General features: G+C 38.1%; 1 protein-coding gene across 1 annotated transcript; it reads right to left on the reverse strand.

Annotated features, from left to right (window-relative positions):
* Positions 1-418: 418 nt before the first annotated feature.
* Positions 419-23,340, reverse strand: LOC104831998 (rap1 GTPase-GDP dissociation stimulator 1-like). The gene is given in 16 exon segments (XM_010567934.1): positions 419-552; positions 1,795-1,923; positions 2,964-3,090; positions 3,994-4,133; positions 8,486-8,611; positions 11,804-11,938; positions 14,959-14,997; positions 15,000-15,069; positions 15,071-15,090; positions 15,879-16,022; positions 16,669-16,794; positions 18,043-18,171; positions 20,438-20,563; positions 20,726-20,848; positions 21,696-21,806; positions 23,301-23,340. Coding segments are annotated over 16 exon segments (1,719 nt in total).
* Positions 23,341-23,432: the final 92 nt, after the last annotated feature.

Consider the following 23,432-nt stretch of genomic DNA (forward strand, 5'->3'; position numbering starts at 1 on the left):
GATATAAGCTTGACATTTTTTTGATAATGATTTTAAAGTCCTATTGATACAAGAAAAAGTTGCAAGTGATATCCTGATTTGACAAAACCAAGTAGCTTAAAAATGTATTGCGGAAGTGGTAATTGCCTGATGCTTCTCATGTGATGTTTTCTAAGACCACTTGCTTGACAGGCCTTATTCCTACTGCTGTTAAGTAACTCAGTGAAGAGCAGCAGTGAGGCAGGTATCTGTGGGCCAAATAGATGAGCAAATGAGTATTTTTTTTTTGTATGTACAGCTTTGAAAGCAGGAGCTGTACCTGGACTTAGTAGTGTTGGTTATGCGGCAGCATGACAAATGCAAGGCAATGTTGGCAAAGCTGGCATTGTATTGCATTTGCCTCAGCAGCAGTGCAGGGTTGCTATGGGGAAGAAGGAGGCTAGTGGGGTGTCTCTCCTCTCAAAACCTGTAATGTTGTGACAGCTTCCTTGACCACATTTGCATCGCTGTGACTACAGAGTTGTTCGATGGTTTCTTTAATCTTATTCTCTTCTATTTCTTGTCTCAGATCACCTGAATGAGAGATGAAATGCTGACTTTTAGTGACATGCCATGGCATAGTGGCTCCCGACAGTTGTAAGATAAAAGTTTGAAGTATTGGCTGTTTAAAATGAGCTGCTTTAATTTAAATACATTTCTCTCAATAGATACCATTTCAGCTATTGAAAAGTATTGAACAGGTTAAGATTTTTTTTTTCTCTCTCCTGTTTGACTTCCAAGAACTGATTGAATAGGAGAAAAGTACTTTGTTGAAAGTATAATAGAGGACAAGTTCTAGCATTATTTTGCCTGTGAGCTTTTTTTTAGCCTTTCATATTAGTAAGACTCAACCCTTAGTGTTACAGTTAATCTATAAAGTGCTAAGTACATACACCTCTGGAAAAAAGTCTTATAGGTCACATCTGTTGTGTCAGTACTCTGTAGTAGCACTGAAGGATGCAAATGTTGATCCCTATTCCAATAACTGTGTGGCTACAGGTAAAAAATACTCTACTGCAAAATCCAACTTGGCTGCCAATATAGGGTGACTCCACGATTTGAAAGGCAGCTCCCCTTGTGGCAGATCTTGCCTGGGCACAATCATTATTTTCAATTTACATGATTTATGTATGAAGATGTGAGAAACTGGCACAAGATCTTTGGACTCCTGGTTTCAAGGTGGTGGTTTTCAGTTAGTGCCACACATCCAGGATGAGTCTGATCTTGCTCAAAGTATTTTAAGTCTTCCCTAACCACAGAGTGAGAGAAACTGAAATCATATCCTTCACATGTTTTACTAAAAGTTGCTGTGCAAAGGCAGCATTGCTAAAATTGCTGTTTTCTCTCAGCTTCTGGTTTGCGTACAGCATAGGCAGAATAAATGTATGCTTGCCTGTGGAAGATGATACAGACTATTTTTGAACACAAAAATGCTGTGGTACGTACAGGACCTGGGATTGTCAGACATTTGTGCATGGTGAATTTGGACAAAGATGCCTTTATTCCAGGGCTCTAATTTTGCTAGTTCAGGACTTTATGCCACTGACTCACTGGAATAAAGCCTTTTTTCATTCAACTGATGGTTTAATCCACTTTTCATAAAGAAAGAAGCTACTTTACTGGGATTTTTGGTGATCAATAAAGAATGAACCTCTTTAATATCCTTTACTACTCACTGACTAACATTACAAGCAGCACATTTCAGTAACAGAAGACACTTGTGTTTTCATCACAAACATCTGTTCTTTCATCACAGACAACTTAAAATGAAGTTACCTGAATTAAGAAGACTGCACAAAAGACCCATTGAATTATATATCACCTCAGGACTGGTATTATCATCTTGTAGAAGTTTGTGTAAGCTTTGAACTAGCTGTGATTCCTTAAATGATTCTTCAAGCGTTTCTGAAAAATAAGTAAACAAATACCTGAGATGTACCTGAAAAGAAGCTAGAAAGTGAACATGCTTGCTTTTTAAAAATAAAATCCTGACTGGCTTAATTTCAAATTGGCTATACAGGGATGTCTTGGGCATCTGTTTTCTGTACTGGAAAATTTCTGTATTTTCTTCACTTGCCTCATTATGGAAGACAGAACATGTATACTATAGATTGTATAAAATAACTTCATCATAGATTAAAATTTGCAATGATCAGTGCTAGGAATGTTGATTCATGTTAGTTTCCCGGTTGAGTTTGAGAGCCTTAATGGTGGACCAAGCAGTAGAATTGGCTCTTTACTGTCTTGCTTGTTGGCATACAAAATTCAAAATTTCAAGTTGACTATTACTTTTCAGTTTATCTCTTGATGTATGTAGATTTCTGTGGTGACTGTCTTTATTGTAATAAATTGAGTCTCATTTTCAAATGTGATCAGTCATACAGGAAATACCTGGAAAAAATATACTCAACCTCTCTGAAAATGAGCTCAGTAAAAGTAGTTAGAACCAGTTTTCTCACTTGTTTAATTTGCAACTTCTACAAGGCCCTTTTGTCTATGCTTCTACTTTATTCTCGCCTGCATTCAAATATCTGCTGAAGATTATTTCCTCAATTTATAGTCTTCATTGACCATTCTAGTCCATAATTTTTCCTTAATTTTATCTTCATTTAGACTTTATCATCTTTTTCTTTAGTCTTCATTACCTTTACTTTCCTTCTGTTTTTTTATACAAGTTTCTAGCATCATACCATGCTACTCAACAGATTATGCCAGTTCACACAACCTAATCATCTGACACCACCCTAAACAAAAAAATCTTTGGGCAGTTCCTGAAGCCTGTTGCTTTTGTGATCTTTTGGATGGCTGACTTTATTTCATGCTGAAGAGCTAAATCTAGACAAGAAACATGCTTTTTTGTACATGTTATGTAGAATTAACAGCATGACACTGTTTCTTAATAATTGAGGATCTTGCACAGGTAAATGCTTTTAGGAGAAAAATACCTAAATCGATTGCAGATGCTATTGCCAAGGCATTCAGAGCCTCATTCTGCATGGCAGCATGTTTGCTTGTTGTCATGGAAACCAGATGCTTCACTCCTTGTGCCTCCTGGATGGCTTTGACCACTTCCTGTTAAAGCAAAGGTAAAATATCACAGATAGAAATCTGACTTATGAATAAAGTGGAATGAAGAGAGAAATGAGGTTGCACTCTTCAGCCTCTGAATAGATGGAAATGATTTGCCTGCTGCAATGCAAACTGATATTTGAAGATTAGAGATAACATTGCTTTTGGCACTGATCGTATGTGTTTGTTTAGGGCTGGTCTAATTTACTTGGAATATCAATACTTACAATTATGTATATGCGTATCTATAAGATAAAAATACATATATTTTGTCTCGAGTTTTAGTTTGACCTTATTCTGATTTTTCATTTCAAACCTTCAGACTAGCAAAGATTAGTTTTACTTTTATCAAAGCCTGTGCAGATAGTATCTACTTTTTTTTTATCACTACCTCAGAGTAAAGCATGGTTGGGATGCCTGTGTATAATAGCATAATTTACAAGAAACAGAAGCCTGTTCTAATATGCCAGCAGATACAGATCACACCAGATTCATCCATCACTAGGTAGATAAGTGGGCTCTTTGGAGCTTCTGGAGGACTGATGTTTGGAACAGCTCTGGGTTATCTTTGCCATTTTAATTAGAAACTAATATTTATGGAAATATAAATGCTTTACTTACTATTTGTCAAGCCTTACTCAAGCAGGGTAAAAGTTGACAAATGACAGTAAATAGCTGTGTTGCTCATTTCTGTGCAGTATGTGTGGCTACGGAGAGCACTGCTTTCCTGCTCACACCCTTATTGGTATTGAGGCAGACTAGAGGGGGTTTTACTGTGAACTTTCATGTTTTTAATGATAAAGCTGTATGTGCTGTTTTAACACTTAACCCTCAGCTATATTGACAAGCTTTAAAAATATTTGAGAAGGATAAAGTAGAAACATATCAGGACAATAGCTCTCATACTTGGGATCTGTTGTGATGCAAGATCGATGCTAGCAGCCGATTTGCTTCTCCACGGACGCCAGTGTGGTCATTAGCATTGCACCACTGTACAAGTCTGTTGAGCAGCACGGGGTCTTGGCCCAAGATTTCGGCTGCATCAGCTGAAAAGAAAAGCATCAGGAGACATTCAAAATCAGACTTCACAGTCTTTCTGTCACAGAAGTGTGAATGCAGGAGTAGCCAGGACCACAGGCCTGAGCTCGGTATCCTTTAAAAGCTGTAACTAGACCACTGGGCTTTTAAGGGATCTTGGAAATCTTGAGGAATGCCGGTTGTGTTAGGGCAACTCTTGGAGGTAAAGAACAAAGTAAGCTGTTCTGATAGACCTATCCTTTTTAAAAGGCTGCTGAAGCAGGGCTTAAAATGAGCAGCTTCGTATCTTTGAAAGCAAATATTCTGTTGCTATACTGAAATCTTCCTGAGGGCTGTCCCTTTCCGATTTGGTTTCTTGCACTTGCTCTTTGAGTCCTGCACAAATGTAATCATGGGCTCTTCAGAGTCTGTTCTTGCTGTTTCAGTGCTCCTAGTAATGGTGATAATTACTGTTGGTAGCATGTGGGAAGCCAAGTCTTAGTACAGAATTGCAGCATGTCTGTAATTGCATGTCTCAAGTTCTAAGAATGTGTGTTGAACTGTGTATTAGGCATCACCAAAACTTCCCCCAGAGTTTGGAAGAGCCTTTTAATTTGTGTTCCCCTGTGTTTCAGGAACCCTATCTCAAGACATGCTAGCAGTATTATCTCTGTGGTTGACGTTTGCAAAAAACCTCACTAGATAACTCTTCCTAAGAAGTGAAACTCTAATGATATGCTGTGGTTTAAGACTCGTTGCCACTAAGGGAGGCTACTCCCAAAGCTCTTAGAAGTTCAGCAGCAAAAAGAACTTTACTCATGCTCTTTCAATATTGCATCAGTCTAACACATGGTTCCACATGAGTCTTACTGCAGTTTAATAACACATCTTTAAAGTGCTGTGGATCAAAAATTACTAACTGGTGGAAAGTGATTTCCTAAGCAAAGGAAGAATGCAGATATAAGGGTGCTGAGGACTGCGAAATACTCCATTTTAACCAAGTATGTTAAGCAGGGGTTCAGCCCTGAGGACATCCTGGTAAATACTGCTTCAGTAATTTCAGTTAGTTGATTCTGTTCAGTACTTAAGACATTGAAATTCTACATCTTGGTTCAACTGGAATTTTCTTCTAAGTGAAGGGTTCCAGGAGAAAGATAAGAAAGTAGTAATGTGCACAACTTAGGCTGCCTCTTTGTAGGAATTGAGTGCTCACCCATTTGACTTTGAGCACACAAGAGCTCTTTCGTAAACTGCCAAACTGCTGTTCCTATGTGTTCCAGTTGATTGTGAACTGAGGATGTAAATGCACAGCACTTCTTCCAGCTTGGCACCAGATGTATTAGCTGAGAGATAAGAGTAGTCACAGGACAGATGCTCACTTTTGGTGTAGAATTACTCTATTTGCAAAAATACACTGTGGTTATAAGATTTAATTCAAATTTAGGAGTCTTGTGTAGTTAATTTTTAATAAAGGGTTTTTCTTGTTGACTTCATTTTGGTTATATTGAGTCCTCCCATGCCTGTCCCCCACCCCTCGACGCTGGAGGACCAGAGCAGATGGGCATGAAATGTGCGTTGTGTGCTCTGAAGAAGGAAAGATGCGGTGAAGGTCTTCATGGGAAGTGTACATTCCCTAAGAAGGGCCATAAAGGGTTTGTGAGCTTTTTGCCGATCTTTTTCTGCTTTTCCAGTCTTTTGAAATAGTTCCAGGCCTGAAAGAAGGTAACCACGGAGATCCCTTCTCCTTTGGAAGCAAATTCAGAAAGGGAAAAATGTGGGGAAAAGTCTGTGTGGTTTTAAGATACTGGGACGTTTGTCTCTTGGAGCTTTGCTGAAGCAAAGACTTGAGGAAGAACCAATGCTAACATCCAGAACAGAAGGGATAGGTTTGGCTGACAGGGGCATCACCCTACTCCTGTTTCTTTACCTGTCCCTTTCTTTGTTGCATTTGTTTTGAGATATTCTGGAAAGGGTCAAGTAGAGTATGCACCAGAAGGTCAGTGTCAATAAACCACATGATTACTCTGGATATTTTGCAGAAACTGTAAGTCAACCTATACTCTTTTCTATTTTGGGGAGGGAGATGAGGAAGGATGGACACTTCATTTTTTTAATTTGTCCAGTACACTAAGGAATAATCCACAGGGCAAAATCCCATAAGGAATCTGGGAGGTTCTAGTCTAGCTGAACATACTTTTTTTGAGGTAATAGTTATTTGTCGTTGCATACCACCTGCATATTACCTTCTGTAAGAGAAAGGCTTTTGCTTCTAGGTCAGATGTTACATGTTAGTCTGAGGAGATCATGGTAATCCAGTTTAGTACAGAAAGCTGAAAGAGGTAGGAGGGTGGTGAATGGAACCAGTTTAAGAGGTTGTTCAAAGAGGTTGTTCTTGACACAGTTTGACAGGGACCTCCTGATGTCTGCCAGCAATAGAGCTCTTTGAGATAAAACCCAATTAGTTATACTTAACCAGAACAGGAGGACATTTTAACTTACAAAATGCCAAATTTGAGTAAATTGTGTGTATGACTGAACTTTAACTTGAGCTGAAAGTCCTTTGGCTGTTGAAGTGCAGAAATTCTGCTCCTCTGAAGCAAAAAAGCAAAACTGTGAAAACCAGTTAATGTTAACATCTCTAGTGTAATGAAGCTGACAGATCTGACTGCAGTTTTCTATAGTTAGAAAGAAACCTAACTCTTCTAGTCAGTAGGTCTCAGCATGCCCAGTGATTATCAGAATAATGAATTTATACTAGATAATGCAATTAACTAATTTAGTGTGGACTTCTTAGTAGATGTGTATTCAAAGAGTTTCAGGCTGAGTTAATTAAGGACAGTGTTGGCTCATGGGTAAACAGAATAGAAAGTAAAGGTGGGAGAATTGTGTGTTCATAGGCAGAAATCAGTAAACATTGAATGATCTTCTACATCTTTTTTTTTTTACTTTACACTTTGATATCTGTATTGTTTCAGATTTGGAAGTTGTACCATTTTGTGCCAAATTCTGACTTCATACTAGCGCTGGTAAATAGCATTGAGTAAAAAAAAAAAAAAAAATCTAGATAATATGTTTGATAATTTAGATCTGTGTTATTATGATGTCTCAACTTTAAAAGTTAAATGGTCTCCCCTGTTGGAATTCCGATGTAGCTTCGGAGAAATGACCTTTTAATGACTTCCTGCAAAGCCTGAGAAGAAGAAGAGGTTAAGTTTCTGTATATCTTGCAATGTCCGTTTCCTACCATGATGGAATATCGGTGAAAGCAGCTTTTTACTGGACTGGAATCAGTGCAATTAATGATTATGATGTATTAATCATCAATTAATGATTGCTAGATGTAAATTCTATGTCATGCATATTAATTTGAAAAGGATGCAGGTAGCTGCCCTATCAAAGTGGTGTCTGCAGTGGTATAAATGAAAATGAGTGCAGCATGAAATGTAGGAGTGAGGTTTTTTCCCCTTCCATATAACTACTAAATTTGTGATTGTAATTGTTCCATACCAGCTGTCAATTCCCATTGCAAAATGGTCATAACACTTCTGATTCTGTTTTTGACCTATTTCTTGTTATTCCTGCACATCAAGGTGGGCACTACTAATTAGTGTTCTAGAACAGCTGCTCTGGTGATATGAAAGAATTACAACACCATTAAAAAAAAACACCCAAAAACCCAAACCTCACAACACTTGTTTTTGTGTTATACTCTGGTAAGAAGCTAGTAAGTCTAAAAATAAATTAAGATATTGTGTTGGATCTTAACACAATTCTGACGTTATGCATGTTTCTCAAAATGCAACTGTATGCACAGGTGAGTATTGTTGCCTTTGCATATCCACCTCTGTAAAACTGAATGAAGTGCAAGTAGATAATCCCACATTTCAACATGCAAACTAAATTCAACATTTGAGCTACGCCAGCAAGATAAACCTGGCAATAAATGCATAGAGAGACTGTGTGACTGGTAGAAACTTGTTTCTCCTGCCTCTCTCCACCCCAGCTCCCTTTGATCATTTTATGTTCTCCAGTTCTTCTATTGATTTGCTTTCCTGTGATTTGGCACTGTAAATCCTTAGCCTGATGCTTTTCCATCATACTTGTGCCTTGCTGGTATATCTTTGGTGGAAAACATCTTCCTTTTAGGCCTTTGCCATTTCTCACTGACTGCTGCAGATTCTTCTGTTTGGTTTATTTCTCATCTACCTCTGAGGCTGATTGGAGCCTTCAGCAATCATCTCTGTTGGAATCTCTCCAGACTGAGCAGAATTAGGTTAGCAGGACACTTAGCCTGTAGTCTCCTTGCATATCCATTGTCTTGCAGGGGGAGGGGAGGAGAAGGGTGTACAGCTGACATGAGTAAGTACTAGCAATTCCCTACCTTGACCATCTGCTAATTTGCGTAGTGTTCCAAGAAGTTTGAACTGCACAGGAGGCATCTCTGACCTTAGAAGTGCCTGAATCCGTTCTGCCACACCTTCTTCCAGCACTTGAATCTTGTTAACAACTAGAAAATGGAAAAAAGATGTTGATGTGAAGCTCAGTAACTACACAAGCATCTGAAAATGTAGATATGATGTAACTGTTGTTCTGAATTTTATGCTCCATTGTGCTCTTAGCAAAAAGTCCAACTTCTTAGAGCACTCAGAAACGAAGTCAGGACTACCTGGCTGTTTAGGGTTCTCTTTTGAGCTAAAAAATTCCTAGGAATTGCTGTTATGATATTTTGGTTACTTTCGATCTCAGCCCTGCCTGGAATGAAGTACATAAAAGAGGATAAACACAGCATTGTTGTTTCTCTTCCTTTTTCTGGTTGTAATAGATTATCCATCCACTCTCCCACTGACATGAGCAAGCCTTTCCTATGCTTGCTTATCTTAACGGGGTGGCAGAAGTGATTTACGTAGCCATATTGCTTGAGAATGAATTTTCTTTTTGTATTTGAGCTCACTGATCCCCTGTTGTTCATGCCTTTGCTTCTGTGCTTTCCCAATTCTTGTGTCTTTGCTTCAGTCGTTAGTGCAGTAATCCCTGGTAATAATCAGAAGCTTGCCTGGAAGGAGTCCTAATGCTCCTTAACTGTGCTACCAAAAGCTGCTTCTTCCAGAGCAATTTTCTTCCCATCCTGTGCGTGCCCCCTTTTTTTTTTTTATTGGGGGGGGATGGGGAATGACAGGACAGTGAAATTAGGGAGATAACTGTTTTCTATCTTTCTCCTTCTATTGGGCAAATTGAGAAGCAGACACTGTTAAGCACTTACTCTTAATGTCCTTGTTTTTCAGTGGCACAGACTGACTCCATTCACTAGAGCATAATGACTTTTTGCAATTTTTTTTATAAACACCTGTTCTCTTTTAAGATCATTGCTTGAATTTAAGACTTCCCCTGTGCCTATTTGCAAGTGTTAGCCCAGACTTAATTTTTATTTTATGATTTATTTGGATTTGCACTCATCATCTTTTTTTGTTTGGTGGTTTGTTGTTTTTTTTTCCCTGGGTATCAGACTATATTGTTGAAAGTGATAGAGTTTGTGTATTTCTGGAAGTGATGTATTATTGTGAGGGAATGTCTTGCAGAAGAAAAGTACAGTGTAGTAGTACATTTTAAGTGCTATGCATTGCCCACACACTTGGAAAGTTCTAAAATGTAATAGACTTGAACAGAACAGAAATCAAAATATCAACATATCAATACAGAGTCTATTTTATAATTCAGAGTTGAGCCTTTTAAAGTACAGCTGCAAAGAACATTAAGATCTGCTGGTACTATGTGTAGCAGGCAGTAATAGAGGGGTGAAGTTGTAGGTTGTAACCACATTTTTCTGGATTTTTAGATCCTGTAATCTTTGCAAGATCAGCTGTGTTCATTGCTTTGCTAAGGAACTGCTAAGCAATGCCTGTGGGCTTGGCAATGCAAAAAGTGGGCCTTGGTGTTCGTTAAGGAACAGGTTCTGTTGTGAGTTAGAATGTGATCATTTGTGTTGTCAAGGGAAACTACATCAAAATTGCTGTCTTTCAAATGAGATTAATTGGTATCTTTTCTGCTTGTAATGATTAAATACTACTTAATTTTTAAATTAAAATTGTACATATTGCAGAGTGAAATCAATGAGAACTAAGCATGGGACACCTCTATAGAAAAAGGCTTGTAGAAAAAAAAATCTACCTTTTAATTCTCAAAGATAGTTACATTTTGCCTACTAAATTACACTCCTAATTACAGCTGGATGGCTCACTATGATTTTTCATGATTCTATGATTATCTTCTAATAGCTCTGTGTTAAGTTGTAACTGATTTAAGGTAGCTGGCATGCATGATCGAAATACTGCATGCTTTGTTAGCACCAAAACACAAATTGCACAGGCCTCTGCTGATGTGAATGGTGGTAGAAAATCTCTTCACAGAGAAATAAAATATACATAGAAACAGTGAGGGGCTTATGGTGTGAGCTGTATTTATTAAAATATGAATAGGCAGACATGGCTCACTATTATGATCCAGAGAGTGTGATAATACTATAAGCCAAACTAAATAAATTACTTGAGACCATATAAAAAAACAAGTTGAAAGTAATAGGTGAAGCTCAGAAGAGAGCTATCTGCAAGAAGAAATGAGAGTGTATTAGGCTTTAAAAGGAAGTAGGGGAGGCAAAGTAGCAACTAGTATATTCTGGGGCTCCCTTGTTCAAAGCTATGATTATGTATAAAACTGTTAAACCACACATGCTGGCTTGCTTACATAATAAAATTGGGAGAAAACTTCAAGTTCTTTTATTTTCAGAAAATAGTGTTGGTATTGTGCTCTTCTCTGGAGTACTGCATAGCAGTGTAAGAACTGTGTTGCAGGGTGCTGTACTGTTAAGTCTCTAGCAAAACTTTTTTTTTTTTCCACTTTCACATGGAAGCAGTAAATTTGAAATGAGAAGCAGCACAATTTTGTGATGTGTATTAACAAAAGATCACAAGAGTAGAATCGTTTGGCTTGGAAGGGACCTTTAAAGCTCATCTAGTCCAACCCCCCTGCAATGAGCAGGGACATCTTCAACTAGGTCAGGCTGCTCAGAGCCCCGTCCAACCTGACCTGGAATGTTTCCAGGGTTGGGGCATCTACCACCTCTCTGGGCAACTTGTTCCAGTGTTGCACCACCCTCATTGTAAAAAAATTTCTTCCTTATCTAATCTAAATCTACCCTCTTTTAGTTTAAAATGATTACCCTTTGTCCTATCACAACAGGCTCTACTAAAAAGTCTGTCCCCATCTTTCTTATATGCCCCCTTTAAGTATTGTAGTTAAGTGTGTTACAAAGGCTGAATTTGCAATGAATATTGGCTTTATAGAAGAGGAGCAGATTTATGAAATCCCTACCAGCTGTGATGCGATAGCTCCACCCCATATTCTCTATTTTAAGCTATAAACCATGTTCTGCATTTTTGTCTTGAACTGCTGTATGCTTTTAATATGAAACCATTTCAGCAGCTGGCAATAAGATCACACTTTATTATATTTAGACCCTTTATGTAGATCAGAAGTCCTGATGAATTATTCAAATATATATGTCTCTGCAGGGGTGGAAAGGTTAATTGCCCCTCAGTATACAAGGGAGTGGAATTGGTGACTTGGACAGAGCTGCACAGATCTCCATTAAGAGGCCCATCTTTACAAAGAATCACTGTACGTCAATTGTCTTCAAACTCTGTACCTGGAATAGCAAGGTTTCGAAGTGCACTGAGTGCAGCATGTTGAACAGAGACGTCCCCACTCTCTACGTGTTTCTCCAAAAGATCCAGAAGCTGATGTATGACTCCCAGCTGTACCATTCGTACACAGTTGCCATCTGAAGAAAGAGGCAAAACCAAGCAGGTGAGAGAGATAAGAAACACAGTGATAGAAATTAATCATGCAAATTGAGAATTCAGGGAGTCTTTGCCTTGATTGCTTCCTTGTCTTGATAAGATTGAGACTATAGCTTTTGGGTTGTTTTTTACAACCTTCAACTCTCTAGAGATAAGTGGGCATCAGCCACTTGTGAACGGATGCTGAGACACCCTCTAGTAAAGCTTAGCTTGAGAGCGCTTTCTAGGGACAGTCATAGTCAAATTCAAAATCATATGTTCTCTAGTCAATTTCTTTTTCAATATTGCTTTATTTTCCCCTACATATGTGGTGGGATACTCTATTTTCCATTTCTCTACAGGATAGCTTTAATACTCCAATTTTGCTATTCTACTGGCTTAAGATGTTATTGTGAGACCAGGGATCTTATCCAGCAATGGTGAGTCTGATTATTAGTTTTGTACTGCTGTTGCTCCCTGTATTAAATCAAATAATTTGTCATTAACTAATCATTGAAAGAATCAGGCCTAGGTTTTTCTTACCTTTTTTGAGAAACCCACTTTCTGAAATGAGAAGTCTAGTTGTGTTGCAGTCATATGGAGCTAGGAAAAATGAGTTGACCTAGAGAGTTCTGATCTGTTTAATGCTGGTGAAAGAGCAGATATGTACATTCCAAAGAACTGCCATTTTGCCCAGTACATGCTCTGCAATATTTTGTCAGTTTGTGTCTGTATGTCTCCTTCTCTCTTTGAGAACTTGCTTTGCAGCGGTGACAGCCCTTTTATTATCAGAAGCTACTTAGCTTACCTTGATAGGAAATGAGAAAGTGTTCTCCTAAAGAGCAAAAGGAAACCCTCCATATTACGGTCTGCATCCTTCCTGAAGGAAGTGTTTTGAAGATGCCATTTGGCAAATATTTTTCTGTATTTTATTTTAGACAGTTTATTATACCTTGAGAGGCATATTCTTGACACCAGTCAGCATTTCCTTACTGCGGTGCTGTTATAGAATGCTGTTTGTTAAAATGTGGCAAAACAGTGTGAACACTATATAGGAAGACCACGTCTTCACCTGGGGTAAACAATTTTCCATGGAACTATAGACTTCATGCAAATACAGAATCTGGCCAAAAGTAGCTTTAGGTGCTTCTCATGGTACTAACTGCATGCCTAAAACGTACAGATTTCTAATTTTTGTGTGTATACCACTTAAAAATGGCTCTAGTAATTTTAACACCTTTTCTGGTTTGAATGTTATTTCTACCCCGAAGTAGTAGAAACTCCTCCATGTTGTGATTTCAACCAATGCCTACTGTTCCTTTAATCTCTTAGCATTTCAGTTAGTAGCATATTTTTCCCCTGTATTACTACATATGTTAAGAATTTGTCAAATGCTTAAAATGTAAGTGGATATTTTCATGAGAGGACTGTCAGTCTGTGAAATATTTTGAATTCTACTCATGCAAAAATATTTTTATATCAATTTATACATACATTTTCTAAAGCTGATGTTTTTGCTTGTGATTCTTCAAATGTTCTCTTGCCTAATCTTTGGAGATCAGAGTATATGAGGAAAATTGCCCAGTCCTCTCTAGGAACAGGTTCTCTAGGAATATACCATCTCTTTTGGTCTGCCAGTATTCTACAGGCAAAATACTTTGATCTTCATATAGGCTAACCTTAATTGAATTTAATTTCTCTCCTCCACCCACCTTGCAAACCAAAGAATGGTAGAGCATTTTTTTCTCATGTTCTGCGAATAGGCAGAACCCATTAGTGGTTGCCTTGCATTGAGCTCCAAACTGGTGTTCTCTCCCATGGATTTTTGATTGGATAGCAGCAGAACCTTCAATTTAATGGCTCATAGTTAAAGTCTTATAGGAACAGCCATTTTCATAGCTGCAAACGCTGTCTGTCATCTTTTCGCTGCCTCAGAAGTCGTTTGATGCTGAGATCAGATTTCCATAGGATTTTCTTCTTCTCTTAGATTAAAGGCTGTGCATACATCAGTGGCACACACTGGGGCCTGAGAGGGATTATTCGCTATTTCCACATGAAACATCTAATGGGCTTGCGGGGGAGATGGAGGGAGAAGAGCGAGTGACAAAGCAAGCCATTCAGCTGAATAAATTGAAGATAGCCAGTTTAAAGGCACCGAGGGCATTTCTGTGGCCTTTGTAGAACTGTGATGCACAATGGCTAATTCAGAGCAAGGTATAAAACAAAAAAAGGAGTCTAGAAAGGATGTGGGGGAGAGGTGGAGATTTGTGTGTATGATGGCTTGCTTTAAAAACAAACAGACAAAAAAACCCAACAGATGAGACTGACTAGCTAAACATTCAGACAGATATGAGGGAATCTTTTATGATAATTAAGCACATATTAATGCAGAAAGTTGAGCAATGTTGAAAAAGCTCCTTTTTGTTAATTGAGTATGAACCCAGTACAGTAACTATCAGTGAGAAAGGACAGAAAACATGGTGGGGTATCTTCTGCTGACTGATTCAACACAGCATGCATTCCAGGAGTCTGTTTATGAGAGACTCTCTGTATTTCTGTATAGTATTAAGGCTCATTGCTTTCTATAATAGGAAAGTGCAAAAGATAAAATGACTTATCTTGAGATTTCTTTTTCCCCTCTGGTAAGTCTGACTAACCCTACCTTCCTAAAAGTTACTAAAACCTAAAGCATCAATAATTGTGTGTTATTTTTTTATATTTCTAACAAATGTATTTGCCATGAAACATTTCCAGAGTCTCCTCTCTAATAGTGTGCGATTTAGGAAAAAAAGTGCGAAAGCTTGCATACCTGACCACCCCATTTTTCACAATTATGTCCCTCAAACTACTTCGATGTCATTAGCATGTGTAACGTAAAGGTATGCAAGTCTCCAGTCTGCAGAAAAGCAAGAATGTTACTGTTTCAGAGCCAGGGAGCAATGAAATTTAGTAGTGTTGCTTTTCTCTCCACTCACAAACAGTGGCTTTCAATCTTCAAAAGGTAGAGAATAACCAACCTTACCATTTTTTGTAAAATTAGCAATAGCCGTTGCTCCTGTCTCTGTAGCTGCATGTGTTTGGATGTGATGCAAATAGCAGCATTCTGGGAGATGATGCTACATCCCTTAGCAAAACAACTTCTGCATGTACTTATCTGTGGCATGACAAATAGAGAGAACATCTCATGTCTGTTTATAATTAGCCCTGAAGTGAACTGTTCTGTCTTTGGGGAGATTTAAATCAATGATTACTTAGGTTGTTGTTATAATTAATAATTTAAGGCCTTTAAATTGTTGATTGCTTTGGGATTGGGGGTGGTGGGATGCAGTATAGATGTCCAGTTCTTGATGTTTTATTCTTTAATCTGTGTTGCCCAAAATACAACATAGCAAGGCCACCTAAATTAAGTTGCTGTTAGGTCATTAGCCTTTTCTTGTTGTTCCTGAAATCAGCTTAAAGACTTAGAGAAAAATCTAGGTCAGCAATGTGTGTAGTCTGTTCCTAATAATAGATGCAGAACTTACATTACAAGAAAGTTCTTGCATTTCGTTTGTTAGTCCAAATGTTCAAAGTATGTACACAGGTTCGGAATGAGGAAACCTGAGTAGTTCAATATCATGTGAACTTAATCTGTTAGCTTTAAACTTAAAACTGGCTCTTAGGCCAGCTTTGAAAGTTATAGAAGCAGGGTGTGAATTGACAACCACAGGTACAGTTACAGGGGCCTTGAAGTTCTTGTGCTCGCGTTTGCATTCTGCACAGGAGCAGTCACAGTGGTATTAGATGACTTGAGGCAACATATGTCTATGCTTGAAGGGAAGCATGGCAAGGTGAGCACTAGGCTCCTATAAAAAACCAGAACAGATGGCAACCCCTCTGCTAAGGGGACATTTTGATCTTGTTTCTTTATGTATGTGGACTGTCAGTATTCCTTTTTTTTACCTCCAAGAAGCAGAGAGACAATGAGATCTGATGCAGCCTTCACAATGCATGTATCTTCAGCTTGTGAACTAGCCTGGAGCCTCAGCAGGATCTCGGACAGCACCTCTTGCACACCTGCCTCCACCAGCTGCACTTTCAGAGCATCTGTAGAGATCATAGTAAAAGCACACTAAAAGCTTCTTGGGTCTTTGCAGATTTCAAACAAGGAAGCTAAATCCTTAAACTTCAGCCAGTCTTTTTTTCAGGTGCAGTCACTGTTTTGGGTTTGTTTGTAACAGACATCTGGTGCTAGGATAACACCAAGACAGAATGCGCAAAGTTGCTGCATTGAGCTTTGAGATTTCTTGTATTGCCTCTCATGAGTTTTCATTTCTTTAAAATCTGTATCACGTATCTAGATATTTTTGGGGGATTTTTGTTGGTGCTTGTTACACCACTGCTTAGAGTAGACATCTTCTATGATATTTGCCTGTCATTTTTTAAAATAAAAGACCAATCTGTCTAGTCTGCTTTCCTGTTGCGCACCATGGAGAATATGAGTTTGAATCTGCTATCTTATGGATCTACTGAAATAGAGTGGAATGCTATTCTCTCCCTCCTTTCTTTGTTGCCTCACCTATTATGCTTCAAAATCTTGCTCAGGCCAGGATTTCATATGTTCTGGTTTATTTCCACTGAAGGGATTGCTGGTTCCATTAGTAGGATCCCATGGCAAACTCAGGTCCCAGAGCTTAAGCTAAGTACCAGTACCCTGTTTCTCCTCATTCCCCCAAGCTGAAAGGAGCCTTACCATTTTCTGCAAGTGCTTGCAGGACCTCAAGGACAATTTCTAGCCTCTCATGGTTCTCTGCTCTTCTCAGTTGTTTCACCAGCTGTTCAGCAACATTTGTCTTGCTTAGAGCTTCCTTGGCTGTATCTGTGTATATGGTAAAGTCAGGATTTTGAATGTTCTTTATTGGATTAAATGTTAAAAGCATATCTCCCTATAATCTGAAGTGATTAGACACAACTTTGTATTTTAATGCTTTTTCTGTTTTTATAGATGCTTCTGCCCCTTTGGACAGCACTGAGGCAGCAAAACTCTGCTCCACCCCTTCTCCCCGCTACTTCTTTCTTTAACACTATTTTTGTCTAATTCCTGTACCTATGACCTTATAATAGCTGTCAAATTAATCCTGGCTTAATTCCACTGACTCTTATGAATCCATCTGTAGTATGATTATTTAATATATCAAATTGGCACATGCCAGTTTGCTGTAGTGTATTTTCTGCCTTGATTAGATGGTTTTAGTCTTGCTGGGATCCTAAACATCTACAAGATGCATGTTAACAAAGATCAGATTTTTTTTAAAGCTTCCTGCTGTCTGACATAGAACACATTTGAATGGAATTAAGTAATATAAAAGAACTAGAATGGAATAGGGTATTAAGTAATATGAGAGATCTATAAAGGACAGACCTCACTAGAGGATGATGTGACAGTGTGTGTGATACCATACCCCCTTCCCTGCCTCTACCCCTAAATGCAGGAAGCAGTAGATCAAACTGTAGTCAGACCATATACAAAGTGTGTTACTAATTTTCTCCTTGGTCTTTTTCTTCTGTCACTACTTAACAACTTGTGTAAAGTAGGGCAGATGTAATTTAAATCAGTGGAGATGCCTTCGGTTTGAAAATTGTGTAAATGAAAAGGGAAACTGTTTCATCAAGGTATATAAACTTATTAAATAAAAATAAATTTTAAATAAATGAGTACTTAATATACCGCATCTGAAATAGTTGAAACTGTCAATTTACCACATGAAGTTATGCCCTCTATACTTTTTTTCTGGGTCAAAAGCTGTCTATTGAATCTTCATTGTTTTAATATAGTACCAGCAATTGCTGATACTCCAGGAAAGAGTAGTTACTTCTCCAACACAGATACTGTGTCCAGTCCCTGATTAGGTATCAGTAGTGTTTAAAAAACAAAACCCAAACCAAACAACCCCCTGCCTCACCCCCAAACCAGCACCTTCCCATAACCAACAAAACCAAATCCCCAGAAAAAAAACAAACCAAACAACCCTCCCTCCCCCCAAACTTGTGGTCGTTGTGCATGTACATGGAAAGGCAGTGACAGTGTGAAGATGATATTTTGCTAAGATACGAAAACATTACTTACCAAGGTCTGCAAGATTGCATAAGGCTAATAAATCAACATGGACAAGTGGTTCACTCTCTGCATAATCGGTTAATATTCGGACTAGTGATGTGATTATTCCTACCTTCACCAGCTCTTCCTGAAGATCCCCTGGTTAATAGTAAGCATAAAAGTTAAAGGTGATTAAATAGGGACTAATTAAATCAGTAAAAAATGTTCAACTGAGATGCTTTGCAGCAAGATAGTCTGGTCCTTTCTCACACTGTTAGAATTTGTACAGATTTTGTGCTGTGGCTTCAGGCTAATGTCTGTGTGTGAGAAATGCAGGTTTCAGGACAGAGTTTTGCTGAACCTCCTGGTTCTACTTTGACTTGAGGAATTAAGCCACTGTAAAAATATATAAGGGCAATTGCATGAGCATCTCTACTACTAGTGCAGCTTCTAAAGTGAGTTCTGATGGACTGTATCTCTTCATATGTATCTGAAAATTGAGTGAGGAACAGAGAGTTGGTTTATTTCTCTCAGGGAATGGGAATCTCAGCCTTATTATCCTATGGCTTCTTTTGTTCTGAAGGGCAGGGAGATGGAAGGGACTGGAAACCGAAGATAAAGCATAGGCCAGTGATGAATCTGCTTTCAGGGATCAGCAGTATTCTGACTCGTATAGCAAATATCTGTATGTCTGCTTTTTGCATGTTAAAATAATGATTCTTTTTTTTTTAAAAAAAAAAAAAAAAAAACAACCAAACCAACCACAAACCTTCTTTGTAAAACAAGACACTTTACCAATACCTGGGCTATTATAAGATACCACTGAGAGACAGACTGCTCTAAAGTTGATCTGGGGGATTCATTCTCTTCCATTTTTTTGAATGTTAGTTGCTCAGCATGTAGGGAGTCTTAGAGTGCTTGAATTCAAGGCATCTTTAGAATTTTTATAGGCTGAGTAAGGTTCTCAAGCAGGTGTGAATTTGTGTGACTTAAGGGAATTCAACAAAGTACAGTAAGTAGAAAAATTAATTTGGTCCCAGTTCTAATATACTAACTAAAGTTTTCTCTATCCACATGCAGAATTGCTGAGGAAAACACTGGTAACTTTTTTTCTTTTTGTAGTTTGTCTTGTAATGAATGAAAGCTGAATATCTAAAATGATTTTGAGAATGCCGAGAACTATGAAATACAAAGTTGGACAGGGATGATTGCTTAACAGTACAATGACACTGCTTTTGCAGTAGCATCTTGCTGAGGGCTAGGCTGCAACTTGAATGACAACGTATATGACAGACACCAGAAAGTGGGTGCTATTGTAGCATATACAATTGTAATTCAATTGGGAAATCACTGACATTAACTTTTCTGTGATGTATTTATTGCTGTGTTAGTAATAGGAATTATTAAAGCATGTATCTTATAGTCACAGTCATCTTGTCAAATCTATGCTGGGCCTGTGTTCTGACAGAAGTGAAGCAGATTTGCAGTATGGCCATATGCTGTAGTAATGTTGTACAGTAGTTGCATGAGCCCTGCATGTAATCATATGGAGAAGTGTTTTTTAAACTATTATGTGGCATTCCTTGGCAAATACATATAATTTGCAGGGGGCTAGTAGAATCTATATCAGGTACCTATTTTGCTTGTATTTCATAGGAACAATGCAGGGAGGCAAACACATAGATTTCTAGATAAAGCTACACAGGTCCACACTAGAAAAAATAGAGAAGGTGGGTTGAAGGCAGAGGGAAATGGATAGAAGATGCTGGGTGAAAAGTTCCATGTTGCCTTCAGTATGCATTAAATATTTTTGGTCAGTCTGGGAATTAAAGGTAAAAGAAAAATCTTAAACTGTTGGAGCAAGTAAATGAAAAGGGTTTTAATTTGTGAGACCAGCAGGCAAGCTAGCGTACTAACTTTATGGAAAAATCTGGAGCACAAAGATCTCCTATATGCAAGCAATGGTCCTCAGAGAAGACCATTCCTTGCACAGATAAATATCTCGGTATTTTTTATTTTTTAGAGTATGTTTTTTCTGACATACTTTTTAAACATATGCTTTGCTTTATAGATGCTGTTATTACTTTGGAAGAAGGCAAAGCCATTCAGGATTTGGGTCCAAGGCAGTTCTGCAAAATTGATTGATATATGTACGAGGCTCTGCTACTTTTGTATTTGCAGAGCAGTTCTGACAAAGGTGTGTCACCTTGAAGTCAAAAATAAGGGGGAAACACAGAGTTTAGGAGGTGTTTGGGATGCTTTCAGCCTGGTGTCTGTGAACTGTGTGAATTGTATATCTAGCTGGAGGCTGAAGTGCATTGTGTGATCAGGTCTCATAAAATTATTATTAGTTACAGGTTACAATGCCTTACAAAATAATGCCTTACAGCTAGGGAAAATAGGATTCTCTCAAGTTGATACTTACGATTATCATAACAGATACGGCCAATAGCCCTCCCAGCATGAAGCAACATTTCTTCGTCTGTGCTCTCCAGCAAAGGTATCAAAGTTAGAACCAAATCTGCTTCAATACATGGTTTCTTCATTTCCTCTGTGTAGGTAAAGGAGAGGGACTTGTGCTTTTTTGCCATGTTGAAATAAAACAATTGCAATTGCAAGACCAATAGCTGGTAGCCATGAAACAAAACTCAAGAGTGGAAACATACATAATGTGCTGTAATATGCCTTGTAGTAACACTTTTGTACAACGTACCATTCTTAGCTATCTCTGAAAGCACCTGGGCTGCTTTCACTGCACATCGTGGATTGCCCTTCAGGATTTTTGCCAAAGTTAGGAAGATCCCACTGTCTCTGAATAGGCTGGAGGATCTCTGCTCTGTAATGATAAGAGTGTTAACAATACCTGCAGTAGGTCTGCAACTGTTTTATTTACATGTTGCTTTGTTTTGTAGAGTTCTGAGTGGATATCTGTGGGATCCAAGGTTCTGATTTAACAAGGTACTTAAAGGCTATCTCAGTCTAAATACATGGGAACAGTCATCTGCTTGAATTGCAGTAAGTATAGTTGCAGCCGATTATTCTGCTTCATGCCGAATTGAAGCACGGGTGGCAAAGCGAAGGGGGAAGCAGATTCATCTTCTCTGACTATAAAAGGATGCTTGCGTAAGGCATGGGAAGTCAGGGATTAAGATTCTATTCCTGAGGTATGGCCTAGCAATTAATTTTGTAGGTAGGCATAACATCTTTTATTAGACTAGCAATTAGAACAGTAAATTCCCTTAGCCTTTTTTTCCATCAAAAATATGGCCAATTGTCCTTAAGGTAGTAAATCACCATCTGCCAGGAGACTCAAATAAAAGCAGGTTTATGTCATTTCAGGGCCACGTGCAGAGACCTTAAAGACTTTCTTATGAGACTGGGAATTACTTTTTTAAATTCATGACCTGACCCCAATTTAATCCTAGGAGTTTGTAGTAAATAGAATATTAAATATGGAATCTCTCTGCAGCTTCAGGTGATTCAGTGACCAGTAGCTTTATCTGGTCACAGGTAGATTTGCAAGTATATAAAGAGAAAGGAAAACAACAAAACAGGCTCAGGACAGCTATAGTTCCAGCAGCAATCACTTCCTGTAATATGGATTATCACAATAGACAAAAACCTCCAATGAATGCTTTTGGATTGTGCAAATGGTTAAATAGTGATCTGGAGTGATACTTAGCTATCTTCAGTAAGAGCCAGGAGAATCCCGTTCAGACTTTCAAGAATCTGATCTTCAGCTTCTGTGTCATCTCCCCAGAGCTGAAGGTACTCCAGGTGCTGATTCAGAGTTTCTAAACAGAATGGGATAGAAAACTGTGGTGAACCAGTATGGAAAATATTTTGAGTTCTTGCTGGTATTTCTTTTCAGTGACAATGGCTGACCATGAGATCATCTCCTGAAGGGTCCAGATCTAAATATGCTCATTAAATAACTCATTTAATCCAAGAGCACGAGGGTAAAGGCTTGGTCCACTTCCCAGACAGCACATAGCTCTTGTGCAGGCATAAACATGCAGAGATAAATTCTATGTGGAAAAAGAGATAAATGTATAATAACTGTGGCAGAGTTTGAGGTGAGGAGGAGAGAGGAATAATTAGAGAACCCAAATCAAGCCTGTTATTTCTAAATACCTCTTTATCATAAAGCTAGTACTTGCAGTTCAGCTAGCTGTGTATCTACTCTGATGGTGGCCAGTAGCAGGCACTGAAAGAGTGCAGAATGAAAAGATATGGTAACATATTTCTCCCTTAGTTTCTGGCAACCTTGGCCTTTAGAAACATACCTTATATTTATGTCAATGTATTTAATACATTTTGATGGACTTCTATAAAATTTTTAATTACCTATTTAAGATAATTCATACCTTTTATCTCCACAGCACACTGTGACATTAAGTTCCACAGTTTCTCTGTTGTAAGAGGAAGATACTTCCCTTTGTTTTAAAATATCTACCAAAAAGCTCAAAGCTAATGGCCCTTGAGTTTCTGTAGTAAGAGAAAGGAATGATCCTTCACTAGTTGCTCTTCCCATGCTTGTCATGATTAGACGGATTTTTATTATATCCCTCCTTCATAATTTTTCTGCCAATTCATTTAATATTTCCTCTACAGAAGCTTTGGTAACTTGTCTCAATCTTTTTCCTGTTCACTTTTATTTTTTTTTTTAGGTGAGGAACTAGAATTTGAAAGTGTTTTCAAGATGCAGGTGGACTGGGATTAAGACAGAGATTGTAATGTTTTGTTTTCTACTCTTTTAATTGTTTGTCTATTTGAGAATGTGTTTTGTGCAGTTACTCAAAATGACTCTATCTCTTCTGGGCAGAGGGAATTAATTTAAACCCCACCATTATTCATAATTAGGTCATCTTTTCCCCATGTATGTTGTTCTACATTTACAGACACTGAACTTGATGTGCCTCTTTATCCCAAGTCATACAGGGTGGTAAGATTTTTCTGCAACTCTCTACAGTTGGTTTTAATTTTGAGTACTCCAGATAATCACAAAACTCTTTACCATTCTGCCATTTCTAGATAGTTTATGAATATATTGAATGACACAGGTTCCAGCAAAGGTAACCTCTAATAATTATGGCTCTCGATTGTGAAAGCAGTCTTTATTCCGCTCTTCAGACTTCATCAGATAACCTTCTCTCATATCCCAAAATAGCTTAGATGATAAACCTTATTGAAAGGTTTGTAGAAATCAAAATGCATTAACAGTATCTCCTTTATTCACCTTCTTGCTCCTTAAAAATATATTTGAAGAGAGAGAGATTGAGCATTACTTGCCTCCACAGAAGTCATATAGACTCTCTCCTTTTTCATCGTATCTATGTTTAGTAATTCTGTGCTTTACTATAATCTTACAGTTTACCTATGCACAGATCAGACTGCTGTACTTTAATTCCCTGCATTCC

Source organism: Haliaeetus leucocephalus, unplaced genomic scaffold (assembly GCF_000737465.1).
Source record: "Haliaeetus leucocephalus isolate CR32 unplaced genomic scaffold, Haliaeetus_leucocephalus-4.0 Scaffold229, whole genome shotgun sequence".
NCBI lineage: Eukaryota > Metazoa > Chordata > Aves > Accipitriformes > Accipitridae > Haliaeetus > Haliaeetus leucocephalus.